The 12596-nt window shown below is 36.9% G+C and overlaps 1 protein-coding gene across 2 annotated transcripts; it reads left to right on the top strand.

The window, feature by feature from the left end:
* The first annotated feature begins 5010 nt into the window (after window positions 1-5010).
* LOC126818042 (toll-like receptor 13) lies at window positions 5011-12596 on the top strand. 2 transcript variants are annotated; one of them, XM_056100164.1, is made up of 3 exons: window positions 5011-5123; window positions 8901-8999; window positions 10533-12596. In XM_056100164.1, the coding sequence occupies exon 3, from the start codon at window positions 10602-10604 to the stop codon at window positions 12447-12449; it is 1848 nt and encodes a 615-aa protein (XP_055956139.1). In that variant the 5' UTR covers window positions 5011-5123; window positions 8901-8999; window positions 10533-10601; the 3' UTR covers window positions 12450-12596. The 2 variants fall into 2 exon arrangements, with proteins under 2 accessions (XP_055956139.1, XP_055956138.1); XM_056100163.1 differs by lacking the exon at window positions 5011-5123 and adding an exon at window positions 5207-5328.

Below are 12596 nucleotides of genomic sequence, written 5' to 3'. Positions count from 1 at the left end.
ATTCAGGGCGGATGAGGGGGTCGTAATTTCTGGTACGCCGTGTAGGAAACCACAAGGGTTACCTAACCCTAACTGAGAATTTCCAATTGATGAATACCCAGTTAACCCAAGCAATACGGGATGAAATGTCGTTTAGCGTTTCTTTTGAAATTAGACCACATCTGCAAAACCTTCGCGTATGGATGCCTACTTCTGTATATATCTCTAAGCAACCTGCAAGCAAGAAGTGGTTCAAGGAAATATCATTTATGTCTTTACTACTTTAGTGTCTACATGGAATTAGGGATGAAGGAAAATTAAGGCTATAAATCACAGCTTTATCCCTATTATTATATTGAAATGACTTTTTAACTATGTATATACACCCCTTTGGCTTTACGTATTAATATTATGTTTAAATAGTATTTAGGAAGATGGATTTTACATAGGCTGAGCCTTTTAGCCAATCCCATCCAGACATCCTGAATTACATATCGCTTTCTAAAAAATCCATTTTATAGTTCACCCTGACGCATTGTTGCTGACTGGCTGCGCTGTGTTGAGCGAAGCAAAGACGTTGAATCAAGTTCAACTCCTTCGCTTGGCTCAAAAATTGATTTGGGATGCTGATGAAAGTTTGTCGCAAAGCTAGGCTTTGAAGCCGACTTTTTTCGAAGAGTGTCAACAAGATGAGTAGAAGCCGGACCCATATCCAGGGGCGTACATAACGATTTTGTTTGGGGGGGGGGGGGGTGTTTAGCCAAAATGCGACCGACTGATGCACATACCCCAAGTACGACGAGTGACGCAGTCAGGAGTCGCGCACCACATGTGCGAGTTTTCTAGGGGCCATGTGCAGGGGAATAAGGGGTGGGGTGGGGGTGGTTCCATATCTAGGGCGCCATCCACAATCCCAGCCCACAATGAATGTCAACAAAATATTGGCTATAACATTAAGCGTCCTAGTAGAACATAGACAGTATTGTATAATTATATAGTTGTTCGCCGATCGTTGTCTCGCCGGAAAGCAGTTTTATTTAAGTTGACATAAAGTTTATGCCATATTGATGATTGTGCCTATAACACTGAGCAACCTGAGAAAATTTTGGAAAAATTGATTCAATATCCTAGCACTTTAGGTCATTGCTGAGAGAAAGTCTTATGGACGAGAGGACCAGAAATGGGAGCCAATGGGACAGAATCTCGAGATCTGCCCCTGTCAATTCCGCCTGCTTTGAAAGAGTTGACATAACATTTGTATAGTCTGACGCCCCACGACCCACACACCAGTATAACTGGGCAGTTCACTATAACCGTGAATATGATAGTGCTGAGACATGTAACCGAGCTTTTAATTTTAGTCATTGTCTTGGCAAATGGAACCAAATTCTCGCTAACGAGAGGATAAGAAATGAGACTGAATCTTGTGGCCTATCTGTCAATTTCGCCGGTTTTGTAAATGGTTGTTTACCTCATTAATTCATTTAGTCTGAGACCGACTGCGGTGAGTACTTTTTTTGGGACCGACTATTTTTTTGCCATCGGGGAGAAACATTTCATAGAACAACATACTCACAACAGAATAAGAGTGACAAACATTTTTTCAAACATGACAAGCAGACATGGTTATTTTATACTATAGCTTTGTGTGACGTATGCAATTTAGGCTCACGGATTCACGCAAATACATAGTATTTGGGATCTATTCTGGCATTGTTTGTTTACCTCATTAATTTATTGAGTCGCCGATGCATAATTTTGAGACCGACTGCAGTGATTGCACTTATTTTGAGACCGACTATTTTTCTCCCTGGGGGAAATTTTGTTCATATACCAACATACTCACAACAGAATAAGAATGAAACACAACATTTTTTTCAAACACGATAAGTTGACAAGGTTATTTAATACTAAAGTTTTGCGTGAGTAGCGTGGCGTATGCAGTGAGCACTTATTTTGATACCGACTGCTCTTAATTTTGCGACCGACTATTTTTCTTCCTGCCCCCCTCCCCACATTTACGCCCCTGCCCATATACTGGTGTTAAAGGTGTGTTGTAATTTTATATTAAATACGTTGTTTAAACAGAATAACGGTTGTTTGTTAACGATTTTATTTTTGGCGTTTATTTTTTGACATGTTATATGTGTCAAGGCGTTAATGATAGAGGTATTGTAGAAGTTTACCAGAGCAGCGTCTGACGAACTTGAATGTAGCGGTAATAATAAAATGTCTCCTCAGTATACGTTCAGAACGAAGAACACAGTACATAATCGATCTATCACACAGTCACTTGAAGAGATTAAAATAAAACTTCTTACTACTACTTGACTATATATTATAGTATATAAAAGGTATTTCAGCCGCCATCTTTGTTTATCATCTCACAATACTCACTAGTTCTAACACTTCCCGTCGTTTTTATTGCCAACGAGACTTTATTTGATCATTATGCAGCTTCCGATGTAATTAAATTGGTCATTTCACAGCGTTATTAATTACAAATCAAACTTGAAGCGCTATCACTTGGCGACAAGCAACTTCAAGAGACCGGAAATAACACGAAATCAGTCAATGACGTCGCGTTGGGGAAGCCCTTATTTTTGATTGGTCAAGGTGTGTTACTAAAAATAAAATTGACTGTCAGAGCTGACCTCGAATTATGAATGTCAGAATGACAGCTGAATATTGTCATTGGTATGTAACATGCTTCTTAGGAATCTTCTAACTACTCCTACATAGGTATATATTATATATACCTAATAAAGGAAATATCTATAATTAAACAATTTTATTTCTGTTCCTTGCAAAGCCACATGAGCAGTGGTGGAGCAGATAAAGCGATAAAAAATTAACATATATTTTTGGAGAAAAAAAATATTTTGCCTTTTAGTCTGCAAAACGAAGGTACCCGAAATAAAGTCCCCCCCCCCTTCCCACCCTTATCAGATAGCAACTCATATTATTTCTTAGAACAGCTTTTTCATTTCTGAATACTGTTACCATACACTGGTATAGACTTCCACTTGCAGTCCATTCTTTTGTTTGTTATGCCTATGCCAGGGACATTTTTTCATTTTCACCGGAGTTGAAACACACGTGGGTTTGTTTTGGTGCTGTCTAGATCACCCAGTCCCTAAGAAAATCTCGTATAATGGATTATGTTAATAAAGGAGGTGACTGGATGATCTAGACTTACTAATAAAAACAAAAGGGAATTCCTTTGACCTGATTTCGTGTTATTTCCGGTCTCTTGAAGTTGCTTTTCGCCCAGTGATAGCGCTTCAAGTTTGATTTGTAATTAATAACGCTATGAAATGACCAATTTAATTACATCGGAAGCTGCATAATGATCAAATAAGGTCTCGTTGGCAATAAAAACGACTTGAAGTGTTAGAATTAGTGAGTATTGTGAGGTGATAGCAGGCAAAATGTCTTGGAGACGTGTAAACAAAGATGGCGGCTGAAATACCGTTTATAAACTATAATATTTAGTCAAGCAGTAGTAAGAAGTTTTATTTTAATCCCTTCAAGTGCCTGTGATCTATCACTATTACTATGGGTGTCGGTTTATTCGGAATCCTAACGACGGCGCAGGTTGTAAATGTAAGAAATGGAATCTGTGCCCCTAAAAATATATATATCGACACCAAACAATACTACTTAATCAATATCTGCACATCGTCCCGTTTCCTACTAAAAATGACAGCCATCCCGGAAATATGCTAAGTATGTGAAAATGTGATCATTTTATAATGTTGTAAATGCCAGAAATGTAATCTGCTATTCCAACAACATATATAGCGACACGAAATATTAATATTTAATCAAAATTTTCACATCGTCCCATTTTCCCCGACCAAAAATGGTCACCATCTTGGAAAAAAATCTGAAATAAAGTCACGACCCTGTCAAAAGAAATAAATTGCCAAATCACAGTTGATACGTCGATAACAAAAGTTGAAAACCAAATATGAATTGGAATATTATCGCAAAATGACTACCTTCAGTTAATTGCGTCCCATAGCATGAGGATCTACTCAGAAAAATGTCAACGTTGATTGGGGTTTTTTTTTGTCGGACCATAGGTTTTTAATAGGTGAATGCCTTCATGAGCATATTCTGCTGAGGCTAAACAGAGATAAGCAATTTGATTGGTTGATGATTTGGGGCACGATAACTGTGGTTCTAATTATAGACCGGAGGCTCAGCGGGGGGGGGGGGGGGTCCATCAAATGGGCACAAAACCAGACACAACTTTTCTAGAGTAAAAGTTTGCGTAGAATACGATGCCGAGAGGTAATCAGTCCGCCGTTGGGGCGTTTTCGAGATATTCGGGGTCAAAGGTCAAATGAGTTCATTTGAAATGAAAATGAATCCGTAGTCATTCTTGTATTATGATAAGAAGCTGAAAATGATCGAAAGTAGTCACACTTTCAATAAAAATGTAAACTTGCTAAATTCACCTTAGATCTTAGTGACCCTGGAGGTCGAAAGGTGAAATTTACCGTTTTTGCACTAGGGAGATTTAAATCCATAAAATGTCAACGTAAAATATAAAAACTAAAGCGAAACCTGTTCTAATTAATAATAGGAACATTTAAAATTTATCTTTAGGGTGTCTTAGTACCGAACTTTTACTTTGGAACATCGAAAATGATCTTGCATAACAGAACCAATACACTTTGAAACCTGTTTCAAAAATACGTAAAAACTGTCAAATCGAAATCTCTCCGATTTATTTTCACAACAATTGTTATACATAATGATACTAGTTATCTGAAAAACAATTCAATAGCTTCAGTGTTGGACTCCAGAAAAGTTGTGTCTGGTTTAGTGCCCATTTGATGGACACCCCCCCCCCCCCCGCCGCACTGAGACTATTAAGCGAGAGTGATGAAACTTTGTGTATAGTTTCATTATATCAATACCTTGACTAAGTACGATAATGAACTTTTTCGGCTCAGGGTAAGCAGAGCTTTAAGCATTTTGATTGGTCTAGCTCAAAAACTTTGATTATAATTGAGTGGGGGATCATGTGGCTAAGTGGGAAAGACGCTGACTCGCTAGCCTGGAGGTCGGGTGTTCGATCCCTGCATTGGCCAAGAAAGTTCTTTTCAGAAAGATAAATGTCCAAATAACTAGTAAGTGTAATCTATTTATTTTGTCGACTTGTTGGTAATTAGACATCCTAGTGTAATTTCCGTTATTATTAAATGGAAATCCTGTCTTAATGATAACGCAGGTCATATTAAACTAAGTATTCTAAAATATTATGATAGTGAGAAGGCAAGAGAATTTAAGGGGGAACTAAATCGCAAAACTACATTTGTTTTCGTCAATGTCCAGGTAGGAATTAAGTATTTTATCAATTTAAGATTACTTTGCTAGCACTAAATATACGAATAAACATCATGTGTGTGAAATAAACATCATTCAATTTCATACTAAATATAGATACAGGCCTAATGAAGCTGCAAGCAATGTGGCCAATTCTGTTCTAATTAATCTGAATGTAAATCATTATATACACTAATATTACATTTTAACATGTGCTTTTAGAGCAAGTTTCGGCCATTGTACAATTCCAAAGAATAGGGCTATACACCCTTAAACATACATTATGCAAGAGCTAAATCTGATTATTGCAAGTCTTTATTTGGGCTTCAGATGTCTTAGAAATTATAAATTAGATCTTTATTTACACAACAGACACAAAATCAACTCTGTAGACCCACGGATGGCTTGGATTTAAACAGGATTTCATTGATTGATTAAATTTTTAAATGGCGTCGTAAGCGGAGGCCGCATGTTAGTCAATTTGATTGAAAGTTCGATATATACGGCCTTGATATTATGTTTAGTTGTGGTTAAAATGAGAGTTTGGATGTCGGTATTATACGCTCTTTTGTCACTTGCGTTTACAGAAAAATTATGGAAATTGATAAACATCCCAGCTAACATCACCCCAGTTGAATTGCAATCCCATTGGATCAATGTTTCCTATTTCAATGTGTCTGTTTCGGGAGTTACGTAGGCCTGCCTACCAGTTACATACAAGAGTACCCGCAGGCTAACAAGAAGTCGGCTATAATTATGCCTCATTGATTTGGTCCTTCCTTTCAAATTTTCGCTTCATATCTATATATTAAAATTCTTATTTTTAATATGTAGTAAAGATAAATGTGATACGAATTGAATTGCAACCCCGTCTCAAACCGAATAAGCTAACGGTACCACAGCCAATGAAAACGTTACTTGATAATCGAGATTATGTAGGTGGAATTAACGCCTGTCAATCAAACGATCGGCTATTCTCTAGTCAAAAATTACAATGGTGATAACTTTGTTCAGAATAAAGTAATTTGACTGAAATTTTCAATATATTTTTCTTTCATCATCTTTTTTTGAACTGTTATAGCAAAAATGGCCAACTCTCTATTAAAATCTCCCATAATGTATCTTTAAAATATTTGACATTCAATTCATTCATTCACGTTAGATTGTGTAATAAATCAAATTCATTGCTGGGATCAGTGGCGTTAAGAGGTTTAGTGATGCCCTAGGCAAGCTCAGCGATTGTACCCCCCCCCCCCCACATCCCATGGACTCAAGTTACAAAGAAACTTAATTTAATTTTACTCTTTGGTAGCTGGTAGCACGCCCCTCTAAAATGGATGCATGGGTTCGTCACCTCTATGCTCCACTCTTTGCACGACGTGTCTAATAATATCAATATATTAAGGGCTGGGTTTCTGTAAAGGTTGTTTACCTGCGATAGATACGGACGTTAAATAAAGGTCGCCAACTGTTTTCTACTGCATTATTGGGGGGGGGGGGTGACCGAATGGTTAGCGCTATATCAGAAGGCCTGTCATTGAGTCAACTGGCGTGGTTTCGAATCCCCGGTTGTACGTGACAAGGATTAGGGTCGCCTGTCCAACCTCGTGGGTTTTCTCCGGGTCCTCCGGTTTTCTCCCACTGCTAAAGACCCCTACGCGCAAGCGAATTATTGAAATAAAATTAAATCATGTTAGTCCCGGAATGACCTAGTTTGTGTTGATTGGACGTTAAACCCCATCTCCCAACAGTTTATCAACTTCTTGAAATATATGATGTCGTAACTGCGTTTCAGGACCATAGATTGTACTGCTACGTTTTCTTTGATATTTCTAAAACCTTTGATCGCGTTCATCACAGAGGCCTGATACATAAACTAAAAAACTACGGTATTGATGACCCGTATCTTGAATGATTATAAAGCTATATCAGTAACAGAAAAAAGGCGGTAAATATCAAAGGTGTTAGATCACACGAAACGAGTCTAATATCAGGAATTCCACAGAGTTCCGTTTTGGGGCCTTTCCTTTTCTTAGTCTATTTAAATGACTTTCCATAAGTGTGTGTTTTGTTGTTACTAAATGCCATTTAAAGAACAATACCATAGATTTTTGTGAGATTTAAACAAACATTCGCCAGTTGTTTTAGAGTGGTCCTTATCCTAAATTACTATTTGGAAATACCTTTAAGCTTGAAATAACTTCGCAACAACAGTTCCTGCAACTTTTCGATATTTTTGCCGTGTAAGGTAGTTGCAAATGGGGTTAAAATTTCAAGATTTTTGCACCCACTAGAATAATTCTCAGATATTTTTCTTTGAATCATCCTCGTCAATGTTAAGACTTATTCCTCAGCACCGTCTAAATACACTTTACTTTCCACCTTTTGTTATCTTGGCTAAATCCAAGTACTTATAAAGTAAAGGATGTGTTTGTAAGTTTATATAACATTTGTCCAATCCTTTTACTTTATGGTAATAAAATATGTTTAAACCAATTAGATAAAGGCCCGGTCCCAGTGGCCGATGGGCACAAAACGTATGCAAAAAGGACACAGCGGACGAGCAAACTTTCGGGGGTGGCTCCATCCGTTTTCATCCGCTCCAGAAATGGACAAAATTGACGAAAATTTGCGAAAACAGAACGGAAAAGAATGAACGTGGGAAGTATGTAGCGGGGATGTTAAATGGATGTTCATCGGAAGCCTAGCGGATGAAAGCGAATAGAAGTGGAAGACAGCTCCGAAGGGGTTATGCAAACTCCAGACATCCTTCAATATACCAAATACATCCCAGATACAAACGCTTTGTCCGTTTTGAAAACTTTATATACATGATGCATACGCTTACATCCTTTCTATTTCCGTGCTACTAACGATGTATAGACGTTCAATGTACCTTATCTTTCCTCCCTCTTTCCGTTTTCAGCTGGAGCGGATGTGATTTGCGAGGATGCCCAGAGGATGCAGAGAGGATACAGTGGACGTTTAACGGATGATAACGGACATGGAACGTTTGGTGCTCGTATATGTCGCGCATTTACATCGTACACGGCAGAAAGTTCATCCGTTATAAAAGTTTCGTGCAGCTTAAAACTTTTTGCTCGGATGAAATCAAAGTGAACGGATGCTCGATAGAGCGTATGAAACACGTATGCAATGAGTACACAATGGATGCATGGCGTTTTCAAACGGGGGGCACGTTTTTTTCCCATTTTACATCCTCTTTGCATCCGTAAGTGCAGTGGGACCGGGCCTTAAAGAGTAGACAAATAAATTCTCATGGATTCGGCCTTTTTTCATTACCCCGGTTGGTGCAGAAAAGAGGGCCATTAAAATCCATTTAATTTCATTGACATTTTTTTTTAAATATTAAGGTTACCTGCAGAGTTCGTCATATGGTCACGAAATGTAAACAGGGTTAGAGCATGTGATTGTTTCTGAGGATTATGAATTATCCGCTAGTTGATAATAAAGCTTCCTTGGGTAATATTATTTCCGTTCCCATTAAATTGAAATGTCGCCTTAATGATGACACATGATATATGAAACATTTGTACTTCGTTATTATTATCCACTTCTAGGCGGTAGTGATATTAGAACGGATGAAAATATTGTGACAGTGCAAAGACAAGAAAAGAGAGCTAAATCGCAAAACTTCTTTTAATTTCGTCAATGTACAGGTAGGAATTCATTATTTTATCGATTTAAGATTAGTTCCCCGGCACTAGTTATCAAATATATATTTTGAAAGCGTACACATACGAATAAACCTTAAATGTGTGTGATATAAACATCATTCCATTTCATACTAAATATACTTCCTTTAGTAACGGACTCTGATTGGACCATATCCTCTCGTCGTTCCTGTTCGTCCCTACTTAGCTGCAATATGAAAACACCACCACCTCTATTCTAAGGCTGTCTTGGAATCCTTACCTTCAATATTGTTCACCGTGATTTTTCTTTCTAATTGTAATGAGATATCCACTGATGCACGGTCGTACTGGGATGCAACTCTAATTTATAAATATATTATAGAGTTTGTTTGACAGATTCAGCTCAAAATACTAAATATTATGGGCGCCAAACTGCTTTAATGGCTATCTGGACAAGCTTATATTTTCAATCAGTCTGGAAACTTTTCGCCAATCGAGATAAAACTGATAAACCCCAGATCTTCAGATAGTTCTATGCGTTTTGAGGATGTTCAAAACAGACGCCAAGGTTTTGCGATCTGACCTGGAAAGCTATGAGGAAGCGACTTTTTTCAAATTTGTAATTTTTTGGGACATTGTCTCCGGTTGTGTTTACGTTTGCCGGCGACCTTGTGCATTTATGGTCGCCGTATGGTCGCAGACATAAGGCAGCTGTCACAGATATAAAGCACCTGTCCGACACCAGGATCAAAATATCAGGTACTGGTTCATCAACATTTTGTCAGGTGTAACTAAAACCATGATAACTAGGCATATGATTCTCTTGCAGAACAGTAAGACGTTAAACCTCTTTTCATTTCTTTTAAGTATGATCTTATCGGGGAATTGTTCACACAACTGTCAAAGGTGTTATGTTTGTTAGTGTACTTAAATTATATGTTCTCTCTCTTCGAGATTCATGATTTGACCTACAGAAGGTTCAAAATATCTAAAAGCATTATTTCTAGGCCCACGATTCTCTTGCAGAACAGTAAGACATTAAAACCTGGGGTGAAAAGGGGGTGAAAAGGGGGTGGGGGGGGCTCAGGAAGAAAAATAATCGGTTTAAAAATAAGTTCAGTGTGTCTCAAAATTATGCATCGGCGACTAAGTGAATTAATGAGGTAAACAAACAATGACAAAATTGTTGATAAATAACATGAATTCCCATGTGTAGTATTCAATTTTACTCATGTTATAAGTGTTTTCTGACTATCAGAATTCAGCAAAATCTTCACCCAAAGTCCATTAAATGGCATTTTAGGGACTCTAGATTCAAAAATACAAAATATAAAAATCGTATTAGGGGCTGTGATACTTGTATTATTTGCCTATGGATCAGTCGGTCTCACTTTTGCTAAGCACCCCCACCCCAAAACATACGCCACTGGTTAAACCCTATTTCATTTCATTTCCCCAATTCTTTTATGTATGATCTTTTCAGGAAATTGTGAGCAGGCACTACTGTTAATGGTAATATTTGTTAGTGTAATTAAATTGTATGTTTTCTCTTTTCAGAGTTCATATTTTGGCTACACCTTTTTAAAGAGACCCACGAGCCATATTGAAATTTTGACAAAAAAGACAATGATAATCCTAGTTGTTATAAGTACTCTTCTATTCTTAGCATCAACCGATACGAGAAATACTGGTTCATCAAAAGGGTGCAGATTTAGACCATTATACACTTTCTGTGTTGGGTTAAATCTTACATACATTCCTGAAATACCTGTAACAAATATTGAACTTCGTTTTGATAGAAACTATCTACCATATATAAATGTGACTACATTGTCAAACGTTAGCAATGCAGCCATAAAGCTCTTCTTTCTTAAGTTTAATGGTATTAAAACGATTGAAGAAAATGCGTTCCAAAATATTAGTACACTACATAGACTTGATTTATCTTGGAACAATTTAGCAAAATTTAACTCCATTTTAAAACAAAACAAAAAATTACAAATACTTAACTTGCAAGGTAATCAAATATCTTCTGTCACCTTAGATTTCAACCCATATCTTGAAAAACTGTCTCTTGGTAACAACAGCTTGAGAGATTTACCAAACTTCTGTGGTCCTCGAGTCTTTTACCCTAATTTAACTTACTTGAAACTCAACAACAATAAAATCGATAATTTTATTCCCGGTCATATTAATTGTATGAAGAAGTTGGATTATTTAGATTTGTCATTCAACGCTCTTGGAATCCTTAAAACGGACAACTTCCATTACTTGCCGTCTCTAAGATGGCTGTCGCTGTATGAACAAAAAAACCCAAGCCCACCTTTCATAATACAAGAAAGGGCTTTCAACAACAGTCATTTAAAAGAATTACGTCTTTCTAGGAATACCTTGACATCTGCAAACTTATCGCCACAAGCATTTGATGGTTGCGTCTGTCTACAACTTTTAAGATTAATGGGAAATTATCTCGGCGACGATATTGATATTTTAAGTAAAGCCCTTTCTCCACTAACGTCTTTGGAGACATTAGTTTTGGCAGACACTAGACTGTTTTCCCTGCCAAAGGTTATTGGAGAGAAACTTCATAAATTAAAATACTTGGATGTCAAATTTAATAAAATTAAATCATGGCCAATGAATTTCTTTAAGAACAACATAGAGTTATCAGACATAAATATAAAACAAAATAGTATTGAAACAGTTACACGCGGAATGTTTCCTGTACAACTTAGAAGTACTCTTAAAACGATTAGTCTTGACCATAACCCGTTTATTTGTAACTGTGACATATATTGGTTTATTCAATGGATTCGTAGCGAGAAACATAAGTTTGTTGATTATCCGAAAGGTTACAGATGCCTTAATATTACTGAGAAGATATGTCTGAATAATTCAGAGACCTACAATGTTGTAACAATTGTAGTATGTGTATTACTTTTAGTAATTGTATCGGCATCATTTGTGTATAAATATAGATGGCATATTAAATACCATATTTACATTTGGAGATACAGACAAAAACAGTTAATGCATATTGCAGAAAAACAATTTGTTTACGATGTTTTTGTGTCGTACTGTGTTGAAAACAGCAATTGGGTATTTGACAATCTTGTTCATCACTTAGAAGAGGATGCCCACGTCAAACTATGTATCCATGAAAGAGATTTTCTGGGTGGAAAACTAATCATTGATAATATTATTCAACACATGGAAAACAGTCGGAAAATCTTAATCATTTTGTCAAATGAATTTGCTAGACGTCAGTGGTGCCAATTTGAAATGAGTTTAGCCCAGAATTTGGTTTTAGATATGAGTATTGAGTCAATAGTTGTAGTATTTCTAGAAGAGATAGAGGCCGTTAATATGAGTAAATCATTACATGCTCTGTTAAAAACTACAACTTACATCACTTGGAACGGTGACGTAGAAGGTCTATTTTGGGAAAGACTAAAAGCGTCTATCCTTACGTAACTTTATGACCAGAGACCGCTGGGCTGCAGCAACCGGCCTTGTGTGTTCCTATAATTTTGTGCTTTCAATAACATTAACGTTTGTGTCGTCCAAAGTCTGTAAATGTTTCAAATAGACAAAAAAATCTAATAAAGTGTATGATTTTAA

This window comes from Patella vulgata, chromosome 4 (assembly GCF_932274485.2).
Source record: "Patella vulgata chromosome 4, xgPatVulg1.2, whole genome shotgun sequence".
Taxonomy (NCBI): Eukaryota; Metazoa; Mollusca; class Gastropoda; family Patellidae; genus Patella; species Patella vulgata.
Note: the sequence above shows the minus strand (reverse complement) of the source record. Positions and strands in the feature narration are given on the sequence as shown.

Excerpts from the sequence above, each read along its gene's own strand:
- LOC126818042 (XM_056100164.1), top strand. The coding sequence starts at position 10,602 with ATGATAATCCTAGTTGTTATAAGTACTCTTCTATTCTTAGCATCAACC.